At 43.6% G+C, this 16019-nt stretch overlaps 1 protein-coding gene across 3 annotated transcripts in view; it reads left to right on the forward strand.

Moving 5' to 3' along the window:
- Positions 1-16019, forward strand: part of SETD5 (SET domain containing 5) — a 77709-nt gene that overhangs the window by 43952 nt on the left and 17738 nt on the right. For all 3 annotated transcript variants that reach the window (XR_012624659.1, XM_074835672.1, XM_074835670.1), the window contains exons 14-21: positions 816-1085; positions 1933-2253; positions 3870-4112; positions 7638-7767; positions 9025-9278; positions 11788-11844; positions 13331-13798; positions 15375-15661. Coding sequence is in view for 2 of the 3 variants with exons in the window: in XM_074835672.1 (XP_074691773.1) it covers positions 816-1085; positions 1933-2253; positions 3870-4112; positions 7638-7767; positions 9025-9278; positions 11788-11844; positions 13331-13798; positions 15375-15661 (2030 nt within the window). In the remaining variant the exon portion in view is untranslated. The remainder of the gene's footprint in view (positions 1-815; positions 1086-1932; positions 2254-3869; positions 4113-7637; positions 7768-9024; positions 9279-11787; positions 11845-13330; positions 13799-15374; positions 15662-16019) is intronic.

Raw genomic sequence — 16019 nt, forward strand, 5'->3', positions numbered from 1 at the left:
GTGCTTCAAGATACTTTTTCCTCCATGACAAGTCTCAGAAGGCACTTGACCCCACTTCTTAAAATTCACTTGATTCAGCCTAGTTTTTTGCCAGTCACTGCAGCATTATTGTACTGGGCCTTTTACGTGCATAATTACCAATTACTTGTGACACAGCTAGGTGATAAGATTTTCTGTCCTTTCTGTTTACCTAATAAATACCTTTGTTTTGCCTCTCTGTGCTCTCATGTTCTGTTTTTCTTATCCACTATGTAAGCTGCTTAGACCAGAGCTTTGATTTTTGAGCTGGGTGATCTCCTGACATCAGGGAAGGAATGAATCTGGATCGTTTTAGTCAGTTTGTGTGGTGTGTTATACTTGCTGCAAATTACTGATTCACTTACTTCTGTTGCCTCTGGCTTCTGTTTGCTTCTAATGTCTGGTCATTAGCGAGTAGGTCTATTGGTTTCCAAGTCGTGTCTTCACTCTATTTATTCTCTCTTATGGTTTTTAGTTCTTCAAAATTACGCATTTCCTTGTGGTTATTTTATAAATATAATTCAGTAGTATCTAAGTGGTCCTATTTAAGAACAAAGTCTAGTTCTTCTAGTTACTCTATGAACACATGATTGTGTTGTTGTTATTCTGGGAAATTTGCCATGTTGAAAAATGCAAATATCTGAAAAGAACTACTTCTCTCTGTCCCCTTTCTGGCTCTTGTCATTGCTATTTGGCAGTTGTTTTCCTTCTTGTGCTGCATCCCATATCTGTTCTTGCCTCCTCCTCTTTATGTGCATAATTTGCAGTGCTGACTTAAATTTACTCTTGTGTTCTAGTCCCGGGAAGACAGGAAGGTAGAAGCAATCATGCACATGTTTGAAAACTTGGAAAAGAGAAAGAGGAGACGTGAGCAACCATCAGACCGTAACAGCACTGATGCTGAAATCAACATCAATTCTGAAGCTCCTGAGCTGGAGGAAATAAAAACAGAGACTCCTGAAACTGAAGATGGAAGTTCAGCACTTAGTGCTGCTGCTGCTGCTGCAAATGTTTCCAACAGTAACAGCAGTACTGGGGTGAACACACGACGGTCCTCACAAGTAGTGGTAAGACAAAGACAGGACTGCTTAATAGCTTGTACGAAGCTCACATGCAGCGTATCTGATCATAAGATAATTCAGGTTGGGAGGAGCTTCATGGGGTCTCTAGTCCATTCTGCGTCAGACAGGGTCAGCTCTGAGGTCAGACCAGCTTGGCCAGGGTTTTAGCCAGTCTTGTCTTGAATTACCTCCAAGGATGGAGATTGCACAGTCCCTCTGGGAAACCTCTTCCAATTCATGACTGTTCTCATGGTGAAAACGTTTTACCTTGTATCTGGTCTGAACCTCTCATTCCAGTGTATGTACATTGATGCCCCACTGCTGCTTCTTGGTGGCTTCAGTCTGGATGTAGGAAAACTGCTGTTAGGTCCCCCTAAGCCTTCTCTGGGCTGAACAAGCCCGGCTCCTTCACCAAGCGGGCCCCTTCTGTGCTGGCATGAGCTTAAGTTGAATGTGTAACTGCAATGATTGAGGAATTCTTTCGCCTTTTCTTTGGTTTTTTTGGCCCTGTCTACTTTGAATGCATGTGTTTGCCCAGATACTTGTCTGGAATGATACCTGTCAGCTCAGATCAGGAGTAAGAGCACTTGCCTTGAGAAAAGCAGCAAGTTTCATACTGCTGCTTTCTTCCTTAAGACCAGTGTTCTGGTTGACCCCTTTAAGAACACAGCAGACAAAAGGATAATGTGCCAGTGTTCTAGAAGGGTCCCCAAAGCCATCTTATGAGACAATACAGAGTCCAAGCAGATTTTGAAGTCAGGTAGTATCAATAAATAAATCTCAGTCCTTGATTCTGTATGCAGAGAAAAGGAATACTTAGAGGTGCTCGGACTAATGACAATTTCTATTGTAGGATGCAGTCCCTGAAAAAGCAGTTACGAAGCCAGCTCCAGCAAAACCCTCCAGGCCCCGACCAAAAAGTCGCTTCTCTCGATACCGGACCAGTTCAGCACAAAGACTGAGAAGGCAGAAACAAGCCAGTTCCCAGCAAGCTGAACTCACACAGGCTGTCCCAGAGGAAGGAAGCACTGCCAGCTCAGTAACCACAACAGATGTCAGCAATGTAGAAGGTCCAGGAGAAGGCAGACAGTTGACGGGATCTGACCCAACTGCTGTCCTGGCTGCAGGCTCTCAGTCTAATCGAGCTGCAGTAAAGTACCCCAAAACTAAAAAGGTAAATATGATCGAGTGCTCAAACTGGAGCGGGGGAAGAAGAGGTTTTGTGTGGCCTTTAGGGAAAAGATGGCTCAGGGGAAAGAGTTCTTCAGAATAGTTGGAATTATGTGATACAATAATATTTACTGGTTTTATTTGTTCTGTAGTGGCTAAGAGCCCTCATTGTGGTTCAGAATCTGACTTCTCTCAGCCCTGTACACACAAAGATCAGAAAAAGAAATTAGCTGATCTTTACAGCAAGCTACGTAGGCCTTAGATACCAACAGGGTGGTACAGGTGCAACAGGAAGGATTTCACTTTTGGGTACATCAGAGAGTCTAGAAAGAGGCAAATGACACGGTTTTGTGTATGCAGGGAAGAAACTGCTTCCAGCCTGAGGGCCCCTGGGAGAGAAGGGTTGGAGGGGCTTGGCAGCATAAGGAATTGGGTGATAGAGGCTGAGCCCTGGGTGAGGAGAGCAAAAAGCAGATGTTTCAGTGCTGGTGTGGAGGGGAATGGGAGGCTTGGGAGATGGCTGGCAAAGGCCACGAGGACATCAAGCTGTTTGTGTTGTTCCTACAGGGTAACAAGGTACTAATAGAAAGATGGGGAGAGCTGATGTGTTTGGATCCATGTGCAGTAAGCTAGCGGAAGCTTTTGGCAGCAGCGTGCAAAAGGGGTTGTTACAACTCTGGTGGGGTAGCTGCCATTTAAAAACTAGATGCTGATAGTTTGGAAAAGAGCACTAGCTTTTGGGCCCAAAAGAAAGGATGTTTATTAGAGAAGGTTGGATGCATATGATCTCAAATAAGTTTTCTGCATATTCCCAGTGTCTTAGGAGCAAGGAGAAAAAGACTGTCAACCAAGAAAGTTACCTTAAATCAAGCAGCATAGAGGTGTAGTGAGACTTGCTTAAAAACCCAACAAAACCACCTTGGAATAACCAGGGTGTTGCATCTTGTGAAGGATAGTAAAACAAAGGCTCTCTTGTGTATACCAGCAAGAGAACAAAGAGAGAAAAGTGGAGCCATTATGTAGTAAAGATTAGTTGGAATTTAAAAATAAATTTAGAATGGCATAAAAATGCATTTGGTGTGGGAATCAGTGGCAGTATCTTTTTGGGATGGGGTGGGATGACAGGTTGGGGGGGTATTTGTTTAGGACAAAGTAGAAGAAGTTAGCTTTCAGCTTAGAACTGAAGACCAAGAGGGAATGTGACTGTGGATTGTAATGTACAAGCTGAGAGAAACTTGTAAGGGAAAGGAGGAAAAATTGCAGAAGCCTAGTGAGCAGCTGCCACATACTGGGCATAAATTAGCCATTAATACATGTAGGCTTGCAGCTGGAAACTAGTTTTGAACAAGGCGATCAAGTTTTGGGAGAACCTTCTAATAAGATGAATGGAGCTTAAAATTGAGCTACTTCTGTAGAACTGGGTTACCTGTTGCTGTGCCTGCAACAGATGAGAATTGGGTTTGACGAGGGAAGTCCTGGCTGTGTTCCATCCTGTTGAGGAGGGGGGACGTTTTAGCATGTGGGCTGACCTGAGCATTGCTTCCCCATATTCCTTTCTGCCATATTGCCTTTCTTCTTCACCTGTGCTAGTTGCGTTGACATGTGTGTTTTCTCCTTCAGTATCTTGTTACCGAATGGCTGAATGACAAAGCAGAAAAGCAGGAGTGCCCTATTGAATGCCCTCTGCGCATTACTACAGACCCAACAGTTTTGGCAACTACCCTGAATATGTTGCCAGGTCTCATCCACTCCCCGCTAATTTGTACCACACCTAAACACTACATTCGTTTTGGTTCACCTTTCAACCCCGAGAGACGTCGAAGGCCCTTTCTGTTGGATGGAATTTACAGCTCCTGTAAAAAGGTATGTTTGCTCATGTCTTACCTTCAGGGGCTATATACTCATCAAGCTCTTAGTGACACCCTTGTAAAGTTGTTGTGTCCTCTTTGAGCCTATTTCCAAGTGTTCCTGCTGAGCTGGCCTTGCCTGGTGTGTTGATCAGTCTCCAGGCTATGACTGCTGACCCTCTCCTAGCCAGGGTTCAGTCTTCATCCTTGCCTTTCACCATGGTAGAACAACTGTTCTGTGACTCTCCTCTTAGAAATGTGTACTTTCAAATCTGCAGTGGCTGTTTATTATCCAGCGCATGCAATTCAAGGAGGTTTAATTGTTGCCCTTAGAATGTTTTATGTTACTACTTTCACAGTCAGAGGGTGGTTGGCATTGCGGGAACAGGACAGTGTTGCAAAAGACCTCAAGAATACAGTGCCTCAGTCAAGAACCATTGTCTTTGGAGAGCCTTTGTTGTTTAGCAAAGCTTTGAGTTGCTTGTTCACAAGAGCAAGCCCACAGCTCTTTGTTTGGGATCATAGACTTGTCTGTCTACGACAAATAACTTGTGGCTGTGCAGGAAGCCTGAATGGAGCCCAGCTGAGGACTTCATTCCTCCAGGGGTGGTATGTGGCCAGTAAACGGTAGCATTTACCCATCCGCAGGGAAACAGTAGTTCAGGTTGGTTTGCTCAGTCAGATTTCTGTCAGAATCTATCTAATTTTATGGAAATCCTTTCTGATCTTCCAGTCTTGGTAGCTTTCAAAGTCGGGTACCATGTCCTGGTCTCTTTGCCTTCCTTTGAGGGAGCTTTTCCAGAGAGAAACTTTGGACTTTACCTTTTCCACCTTCAGCCAATTTGTTTTCATGCCCTAACACGCACCTACAAAAAGAAGCTAAGGTCTCTCTTGGGTATTTCCTTCATAGGTAAAGCTTTTGATGGTTTCTTATATACTCGTGTGAACAAAACCATGTTTGTTTTCGTGTGCCTGGGCAATCTCCCCAAGCATATTTAAGCTAAGAACTTCATGGTTCAAGCTGCTTTTTTGAACCTTAACAGTGTCTTTCAGCCTCAGGAAAGAGAAAAGCATCCAGAGCAAAACTGGCAGAGTTATTCCGAGTTCTCTGCTTGGTGCATTTGCTGTACAACTAGCCAGCGAGCTCACAATTCAGTGAAAACTGTTATCATGGAACAAGTCTTCCAATCTCTTGCTACATTTGGCTATTTTCTAGTCATATGATAATTCTCACTGCTGGAGAGGGAATGAACTAGTCTCACTATGGATGACTTTCTTTTAGTCCATATGTTCCCAGAAGCTGCGTGTCCAAAACTGGATGTTGTGTTGCAGCTGGGACATTTTCAAAGCAGCAAGTTGCTCTGTGTCTTGTAGCTCATATCCATTTTGTGCATCACAGTATGATGACAGATTTTTCTTTGACAGGTTGATTTAAACTCATGTTCAGTTCGTGATTTACTGTGTTTGTTAGAACAACCCATTAGTTTTCTAGCCTGTAATTTTAGAAGTGATTGTTTCTGGCTTTATATGGTACTTTGTTCTAGCCTGTGCTGAGCTGTGTCCTGTTTTTCCCCATCCATTTCCCAATTTAGTAGGAAAATCTTGACTACTGTCTTCTGGCATGTTCTTGTTTCTCCCAGGTTGGCATTATCTGAAAACTTAAGTATGCTGCTGTTCCATTATCTCAATAACTAATAAAATAGTGAAAGCTTCTGGGTCCGTAATAGATGTTGCAGGAAGTAATTTGTTAAATTTCTACTTTTTGAAGGTAAATAATCAATAACTGTTCTAGTAAGGGGTTTCATCCACTCTGTAGGAGTTACCCAGCTTTTTCATGGAAAACACTTGGTAGCATTCAGTGTTTTTATCACTAACAGTCTGGAGATGTAGAAAAAGTCTGCTTCTCGTGTTCAGGAATGTTTAGAAAACTCTCACAAGGAAGAGCTCCTTTTCAGCCAGCTGAGATCTAGAAATGGCCCAGAACTTGATGACATGGCTCTCTCAAGACCTGATCTTTGTCTTGTCTGCTTCTGACTACTCAGTCAGGAAGGCTGATTTATAAAGGCTGTTGAAATAGCGTGTGTATTTTCTTGGACTGTCAGCAGGCCTCTTCCTTAAACTACTGAGGACTATGCCAAAAAACCTCAGCTGATGATCTCAGTTTGCATCCACAGCATGCCAATGTCTGAACCTCGCAAGGAAACTGAACTGTATAACCTGCTCACGTTAATCACACATTGTACAGCAACTTGGCTGTCAGATCACATTGCCACATGTGAGATAGCAAGTGCTCCAGACTGGCTGGCACTTCGCACTTTTCCTGGTGGCCACTGTGGAATCCGTTGAGTTATAATTGAACAGAGAAGAAGCATCTGCTGTACAGTAGTGAAGGCCATCAGACTAGATCCTGTCACCTGCTCTTCATCCTCACATTGAAGTTTTCACTCTGAGGATTGTGGCCACTGAGTTTCTGATGCATTTTCATGATATCTTTGAGGAATCGTAAGATGTATACGTGTATCTCTAATAGGATACACGTTGCTGGCAAGCAGATGAACTGTGGATTACTGAAAGGTAAACTTCTGATTTTAAACCTCTCTGGGAGAAGAAAAAGCTGGTAAAGTGAGTCCTTTGGGTAAACTACACAAATGCAAATTACTGTTTATTTTTTTCCGCAGCTTGGTGTCATTTTACTGAATCACCTGGGTGTTTTCCCTTATATTGTGGCAGTTATTTTTTATAGTAAATTAAGCAAAGGTTTCCTGCCTGCCATCAGGAGTCAGTTTGTATCAAGAGGCAGGGCTAGTACACCCGCTGCAGCAGTTGATTTGCTGAGACTTCACGTTCACTTGCACGAGATGTGAAACTTTATTGTCTGTGTTCAGAAGACGACTGTGACTTGTATCTCTTTTATTAGTAGCTGAATAAAAGATTTGCCTTTATTATTCTCTTCTTGTTTTAGCCCCTTTGAAAACTGCTGCTTGGATTTTATCGGATATTTTTGCTCCTTGTCTCTGGCAGTGAGCACAGTCCTAGAAGAACTGTTACGTGATTAAACTCAGCCATTGTTGGAGCAGAATCTACATTAAGCTCTAATATGCCTTAGTGGAGCAGGGGCACGGTGTGGGTGTGCTCCTGGGCAGGAAGCAGCTTCTTTGCAAAAATCAGGGGTTTAAGATAGTTCAACGTATTTATCTTCCTTTTAATTAAGATTGCTTTTAATAGTTTTTAGCTGCCAGAGTATTGCATTTGATCTGTTTGTAATATGCTGTTCACTTATCTTTGTGTTGTTGCTGAAGGCTGCTGATCCGTGGAATCTCCTCAAGAGCACATAGTCAGCCCCATCACAGTAGGTGGTCAGCTCAGTGCTAACAGCTGAGCTCTGAGGGGTTCCTGTCTGAGCGCAGGCGAAGGAGGTGCTGTCAGTGTTGTGACCAGCCTGCCCTGCTGCAGAGGAGTGTAGGAGCTGGAGTGCATCCTGCAAGATTACATAGAAAGTACTGGAGGGGTTGCACGTTTATGTAGTGTCGTTTTGTTTCAGCGCTGGATCAAACAAGCCCTGGAAGAGGGGATGACTCAGACCTCACCAGCTCCGCAAGAGAACAGAACCCAATGTCTATACCAAAGTAACGAGAGCAGCAGTTCTTCCAGCATCTGCAAAGATGACACAGGTAAGTGCTCAGCACCATCAGGGCAGCGTGGGCACTTGAGTGAAACTGGGGAAGCTGCTGAATAACAAATGCAGCTATACAGGATGAGATCTTAAATGTGTACTGCTGCTTGATGGCACAGCTTTATGGCAGGTGAGCATGTTACTTTGCCATTCATTCAAATTTCTGTAGACCCATTCTCGCTTGAGCATATGTAAAGTTTCTCAGTATTTTCGTGTGAAAAAATAATCACTTTATCTTGCATCATCAAACTCAGTGCCATGTGATCATTTGTCCAATAGAAGGGAAAAAAGAAAGAAAAAAAAGAGTACAATATCATCTCTTTTCAGCAGGATGCTGTTAGATGGACAACTAAATGTCTACTGACTATAGGAAGATATAGCAAAGTCTCACAGGCACGTATGTAATAAGCGAATGATTAAGTAAGTCTCAAAGATGGAGAAGCTGAAATCTGTGAGTAAAGCAGCAGAATGGTTAAATATTGTGTCTGAATCTTTCTACAGAGAAAGACGGTGAAGATATGCCCAGTCAGGGATCAGTTTTCCAAGGACAACAGACAGGAAGCTAGACAACACACAGATAATGCAGAATCGATTATTGAAAAGTTAGATGAATAGGAAATGAACAGAATGCCAGAACCGATAAATACACATCCCTGAGCAAGAGCTGAAGAAGCAAACAACTGAACTGCCGAATTTACTGAATACCTTTTTCTTTTTTTTTTTTTAAAAAAACCCCAAGCATCAAAAAAAGATATTATTTTGAATAGGGGTAGGCCTGAGGGAAAGGCATTAATCCTTTGTGGGAGTGAAATGTTTGGGCTGTGTTGACGTAGCCTGTAGGGAACTATTAGGCTCAGGTAATAACTGAGCTGCCTGTCATTTGTTCAGAGCAGTGACACTGACATGTCCTCTGACCCCTCTCCTCCACTCTTCTCTCCTCTTTTTTTATCCCTTCCTGTCTTCCTTTCCCCTAGCTCCCTCTTGTGCTTACTTCTAGTTGAAATATTTCCTTTCCTTGTTCACTGTGTGTTCCTGATGATGTATTGTTCTGTTATCAGTATCCAGACATGTCTCAAGGCTGGTATAGAAGTACTTCAGAGGTACTTAATTTTTAGGAATCTTTCGTAGTCACAATGGAGACTCGTGGGCTCCATTTGGGCTGGGAGTAGGGGGAAGGAGACAGGGTGTGATTTGCATATGGTTATTGGTTAAGATTAATGGTCTAGCCCTGTGCTCAGCTCAGTTTGTTTTTCAGACTTGCTAAGTCCCCTGAAGAAATGGAAGTCTCGCTACTTGATGGAGCAAAATGTTAAGAAGTTGCTGAGGCCGCTGTCTCCTGTCACCCCTCCGCCTCCCATCCCTTCAGTTCCTGGCTCAGCGAGCCCACAGCTGGCTACACCCTGCTCATCGCTGCCAGGAGAGGAGGAGAGTCGCAACGGTTATGGCATCATGTTCTCACCGATCCCTTCTCTGGCTGCTAGTCGCTGCAATACTCCACTACAGTTCGAGGTAAATCTGACCAGGGACTGGGAGCGCTAAAAAGAGAGGAATTGCAATATTTGCAGCAGAGGTAGCACTAGGGACACCTTCCTTTTTTGAGTATGTGGCTATATTCCTGAGCAGCATCGTAGTGCCAGACTCAGGAGCACTGCTGCCTTTCTCCTCTACTCCACTTCTGGCCAAATCTCCTGCTGTATTAAATGCCAAACCTTGCTGCAGCCCAACCTCCCCTCACTTCATAGCTATCAGTAACATTAGCCTAATTCTTTTCTCCATTTCTGCACAGTAGCTCCCAAATATTGCAGGCTTTTCAGTGTTCTTTAGTCATCTTTTCAGATCTCTGTGCCAATGTGGCTTCCAATTCCTGCCTCTTCCAAAGAGTGCAACAGTGCTCACTTCTCAAAGGCTGCCTGATAATCCTCGGCTCCTCTTTCCCTAAACAGTTTTCAGTAATGCCAAGTATGGTAGAAATACTTGACATCATCTTCCCCTATATCCTTTGGTTTTCCTTTCCCTTGATTGGGTAGAAGGAAAATACTTTATACCTTTGATTTCTTGATAGTTTCCTTTTGCAAAAATGTGCAGAAGTACTGAGCAGGCTGTGTAGGTGGTTTCCCTTGCTCTAAACTCTGTGGGAGAGTTACCAGCATCCATCCAGCTAGGGCCTTCCACTTCATGTTACTGCTCTGTGCCTGTGAATAGGGATCATCCTAATATCATTTCTAACATTGCATATTTTCATTTTTAAAAATTGAACTCTTCAGGCCAGCTGCTCACAGTCTGCCAGTTAAAACCAGTAAAAAATAGTTTGTGCAGTGACAGGCTGCTCCATACTAGGGGTTGTTTTACTAAAATTCCCTTTTTTTGCAACAGGGCAGACAGTCCTCTGTGGTATTCTTAGCTTAGTGTGCTTTGATTATTTTCTTGGAGAGCCCTTTCTGGTAAGCTGACTGAGAGGCAGATCTGTAGAGGTTAGCAGGGAAGATTGTGGAGCGTTGAGGAGAGAGATGAAAGACCATTCCAGGCCCAGAGCTTGATTGGAAACGATCCTTACCTTTGCTCTGGTTGACATGGCAGATCAGGGCAGTGTTGCCGTGGACCTCCACAGTCTAGTCACTGATTTCCTGTCCCACCTTGGTGTTGGTTATTTCTGTTGCCATATGTAAGACATGGGAAGCCTGGATTTCACTGGGCATCTATTACTTATTTGCCCCTTTTACCTTTTTTCCGCTTGAAAAGAGTGTAACAGCTCAGTAGACAATAGGCTTCTTTGTTGAAACTTTTATATTTCCCCCAATGCAGCTTATTCATAATATCACTATTTTAATGTCTTGTCTGTTTCATTTGGTTATCATCAATTCTAATTGGAGTGAATACATCTCCCCATGCATAAAGTTTTATACTGCAGTCCTGTGGCACTGTGGGAAGAGAACAGCAGAAAGATTCTTCCATCAGTTCACAAGCTTCTTCAAGCGAGCGGATGTCGCTTGACATCCTGGCAATACATTTTTGAAAGCTGTGGCTTTTAAGAAACTTTCTTTTTGATTGATTTCCTACTGCTCTCTGAAGAGCTTGTATCATAAGCTTCTGAAGCTCTGGTTGGTTGGGTTTTTACAGACTGAGTTTTTTCAGTTTTGGGACTTCTTAGATTGGAAACAAATTGGAGGATGCTTAGCCCCTCCCATATTCATAGGAGTGACTAGAAGAGTGATGACATACATCTACTTTTTCTGTGGAGTTTCAGAAGCTTTTTTAGCTAAGAAGTTTGAGATTCCTCAGTTTTCTGAGTGTTTCTGAGGAGGGCAGTGACTCCTGCCATATTTCTTTGATAGCAACATACCTCTGGGAGACCTTCCTTTCTGATTCTATTTTAAGCTGCTCAGTAGCATGGAAAGGAAAATGCTTGGGAAGGAGGCCTCAACCATGGTATCACATGCACGCGCTGCCTTCCGCTGATAGGTGTTCAGATGATATGTTACGACATTTCATAAAGCTATTCTCTTGACACTCTTCACACCTATTCTCTTGGCTTTAGCTGGAAAGGTAGCCCACAGTGGATTGAAGGAGACATTTTTGTTTTCTAGTATAATGTCTGCGTAAGTTCACTGTAGTGTTTGGGGGATTTTATTTTACCTTTTGGGCAAACGCAGGCTTCCCATCTCTCCCATGTTCTCAGACTAAACGCCATAAATGGCTTTCTCTATATTTCATGGTGAAAACTCTGACAGCATCAGAAATATAAAGAACAAGATGTTTCTTTTCTTAACATTTATGTGCTCTGTTTTGGGTACTAAGTTATAGCATGAAACACAGTAAACCAGTCCTGTCTCTGTGCTTCCAGAAAGCTTTAGAAACCGCTTGACCAACAGCGTTGTCATCCAGGCTGGGGCGAGTTCCTGGGATAGTCTTTGTTTAGAATAGCCATTGCTAACCTCTGCACTTGTTTTTTAATTGAATTTGTTTTGCTTCTTGACTTTTTTGAAGTAGATGAATAACAAGATGCTTTTCCCTCCTCTAGAATGTATCCTCCCCTGAGAGTTCCCCTGCGCATAGGCCTGAGTCCATGTCACCTGAGGTAGTTATCACACCATCTCAACTGTGTTTGAGGCTGGAGCGTGTGTGTTTGTGCGTGCATTTGAGGCCATGGTGGGAGGGGAGGGATGAGAAGTGCAGAGGCAGGTGGGAATAAGGGTGGAGCATTAGTCATGGTAAGGCTGAGGAGAGTTTTCAGGGTTATCACAAGAGAGCAAACAAATTGAAGACTGGAATTTATTATTTACTTGTTGACACTGGTGGGAAACAGCAGTGTGGAGACTTGGTATGTCTCGGCTACTGAGCTGAAGGCAAAAGGTCTGGAGACCCCGGAAATATCATAATCAACTTCAGTCCTGGCCCAGCAGATAAGTGGTGTGTGGTATTTACTCAGCAGCAGCAAGATGACTACTGGGGAAGGAAAGGGAAAGCATTCACTACCAGGTTTGACTTATGAGGACACAGTGGTGCACCTGAGCTGCTCTCTTCAGCCTTGACTTATCACCTGTTCACCCACAGACTTAAAAAGTTGAGAAGATGCCAGAAAGTAGTGTATTGTTTACCTACTGGCCTGTTGTAAAATATCAGGTGAAATACCTTGCTCAGAGACTGTTTCACAGTAGAAAATAGTGCTCGTCTCCAATGTGGCAGATTATTTGGAGCTGTAATACAACAGAGGAGACATCCTCAGCAGCAGCAGTAGGGCAGAGCTGGTGCCTGGTGCTGCAGTGTTTTTCCCTAAGCACTGTAGTCCTGCAAAGAGGATGAAATCTTGTCAGTTATGCTCATTGTCTGAGATCCTGACATATTAACATGGTGAAGGAGATGATTATGCTGTTTCCCTGGAGGGTTTTTGGCACTTCAAGTAAATGAATGGATATACTGTTGTGTCAGTGCCTAGTGCTCCAGAAACTGTGACGGCGCCAAGATGATGCCGTTATGGCTTTGTTAAGGAATGTAAAATGTAAAAATGCAGTATAAATTAAATGAATGTACTATTGTTAGAGATTTCCAAAGCTCACAATAAGTGAAAACAAATGGCTTGGAGGTCCTGAGCATTTTATTGTTAGGAAGTTAGTAGTGGCTGACTTGGGACAGTCGAGAACTTGGCTAATAAAACAGCAAATAGACAGCAGATCTTTTCTGTTCTCTCCCCATAATGAACCTAGCTAGTACTATGTGTTAACATCAACTTTGGGCTTATGAGGCAATTGAATTTGCTGGGGTTTTCTTCACTGACTGCCTGGGGCTAGCGCTGAGCCTTATCCTCTTGCTGCAGTGAGACTGCTAAAGGGGAAGGAGCATCTTGTTCTGGACAGCTAAACTGGTTATTATTTAGTCTCAATCATTCCCCTGTGGAATGAGCAAAAAAGTGCAGGAAAGGACCAAAGGGGTAATCAGAAAGGAACTGGAAAGCAGTAAACTAGCATTGTACAGAGTACTTTCTGACTTAATTTTCTCTCCCCACCTTTGCCTGACCCTTTTCCTGACTTCCCACCCCTCTCCTATATCCTTCTCGGATTTTCCAGCTCTGCCTCCGATCCGACCTGGATTTGAAGGGTGGGTACCTGGATTCCAGTGCAAACACCTGCCCAGAACGGCCGTCGCTGCTCAGCTTTGGATCCTCAGATCTGGCTCCACAACCCTCCATAAACTCTACTTCAGAGATGAACTTCCCAGGGAAAAGTGGGGAAGCGCAGATGCTGCTACGAAGCTCTGATCAGGCTTTTCGGACAGAGTTTAATTTAATGTATGCCTTCTCCCCATTGAACGCTATGCCACGTGTAGATGGGTTGTTGCGGGGGTCTGCTCCTTTGGGAGAGAGGAAGCCAATGAATTCGGAAGCAGGATGCTGCAGCTCTCCTGCTGAAGGATATTTCAGCAGACACGAGTCTGGGCTGCTTAAAGAGACGGTGCATGGATCCATGTCTCCGTGCGGTGAGAGGGCTTGTGAAGGCGTCAGATCCGCTCCCCAGAATCCACCACAAAGGAAGAAGGCAAGTAGTCTTGTAAAAGAAACTCTTCGACTGCAGGAACCTGGGTGGGAACAGTGGGAAAGACTGACAGGGAGAATGAGGAGAGCAGAATCCAACTAAAATATAGTCTGGACAAGTAATCCAGGCATCCAGTGCCTGGATGAAAACAGTCTAAAAGTTGTTAAAAAGAGAGTGAGCTCCCCTTTAGGTAAGATTTTTATGCCAGAGGTGGAAGAAAAAGACTGTGATGAAAATACCTCTTCTTGGGAGCACAGAAAGGGGAGCACGATGCTAGCAGCTTTCATAAACAGTTGTTAAACTGAGACAAGACCCAGAGCAATAACGCAGTGCAGCTGTGCTAGTGGGTGGAGGTGTGACTTATCAGGATGAAAAGGGTCTTACCAGAAAAGCAAGTCTAATGTTTCAGAAGAAAACATGGGCTGCTTATTAGAACATATTAGAGTATTTCCACTAATATGGAAACATATTGACATTGCAAGAAAAGTAGATGAAGGTTGTTACTTAAACTTTAGCTCTTTGAAACTAAAAACACAGGAATATTATTTAAAGAAAGCAAATGCATATTGGTTTCTAGTTGCATGCTGGTGACCCGCATGGGACTAAAAGATTCCGTTTCTGGAGGGTTTTGATTTTTTTCCCTTTGGTTTTCTTTTAAAGTTACACTTATCTTAAAACCTTTGTATGTTGAGTTACTTTTGGAAATACCCTGTTCAGTATTTTAACGTGTAAAGCCTTCTATATAGGCATTGAGTCATAGCTGATAAATTCTTCAGCAGAGCTGCCTTCTGTGAGTCCTTTATGGGTCTGTGCCCCGTAGTAACTCTTAAGGGGAAGGCACACTGAAAGGTAAGTGCTCAGCTAGAAATATTTGTGTATTTTTGGTTCTGCTGGCCCTGTGTTACGAGACTGCATTATCTGGGACCTTTTGGTCCGTGTCTTTGAACAAATCTGAGACTGCTTTGCACAAAATATATTCTACCTTTTCTAAAAGTAGTTTGTTGAGGTGGTAGCACTGGAAGTTTGTGGTATCACCGTAGCGGGAACCTGCTTTAGGCAGGTTAAAATTCTGTGCAAGGCTTTACCAAGGTTTTAGTATTAATGCGGCTGAACTAGTACGGATGGACAGGACTCTGAAGAGTTCTGTGAAGAAGGCTCTCACCTGTTTTGGAGGTGTACTGATACACATTTTATGTAACGTCACAAACCAGAGAGAGAGTGAGGGATGTTGAGAGGAGGAGGGTATAGAGGCTTGATGCTGGAATATGTAAGCGTATACTGAATTACTGTGAAATTCCAGGTTGGTTGAGAAGCAAATAGCTAGATATTTCTGCTGAAGTATTGGTCATAAAGAGAAAAATGTGGGTGAGCATGGCAGTCGATGAGTGGTCCGAATTTGTACCACTTAGCTCTTTTTCCAGAGTGCCTGCAGATTCAGTAAGACTTTATAATCCCACTGTACCTTTTATCTGCAAACTGAGAAAAATAGATTTTTTTTTTTAATGGTGTGTGGGCGTGTTCCTCCCCCTATCCTCATCCGTTGCATTCCCTGAGTCATGGCTGTATTTCTCTCTCACAGGTATCTCTACTAGAATACCGCAAGCGGAAACAAGAAGCCAAGGAGGGCAGCGATTCAGTGCGATGTACAGGGACTCCTACCCGACAGGGCAGCAGCAGTTCTGTGACTGACACAGATGGCAACAGCCTGCCGGGCTCCGTAGTACGAACCCCGTCCTCCCCACAAAGTGGCTTCTCCCCTTCTCATCCCTCCCTGCCTCATGTAGAGGACATCAGCCCACCAGACTCGAGGGGGGCTAGTTCCTCAACATCACTCAGCAAATCCCAGGAGAACATCAGCAGTAGGTGGTGAGTGTTATCCTTCCAAGCGAGTCTGAGATTGCTCCACGGAGAAGGACCAAACTCTCCAAGGGGCGTTTCCATAACAATTTGTGCAGCTGGATGGATTCAGTCGGGTCTCTTGGCATTGTTCTCTTTTGGAATTGCTAAACAACCATGAAGGATACCAGCAGCCTTCTCAGCCTGCCCTTTAGTTCTTGGTTTAGATATCAAAAATCTGTCTTGAAAGATACAAAGTTAAACAGTTGTCTCTCTCTTCCACCAGTTTACATTTACGGTCTCAGGTTTGAAGGTCTTGCTCTTGCAATGAGAATTTAATCCAGGTCTTTTCTTGCTGAACCTCTTTTGGACATGAGCGGTACTAAGT

Source organism: Strix aluco, chromosome 11 (genome assembly GCF_031877795.1).
Source record: "Strix aluco isolate bStrAlu1 chromosome 11, bStrAlu1.hap1, whole genome shotgun sequence".
NCBI lineage: Eukaryota > Metazoa > Chordata > Aves > Strigiformes > Strigidae > Strix > Strix aluco.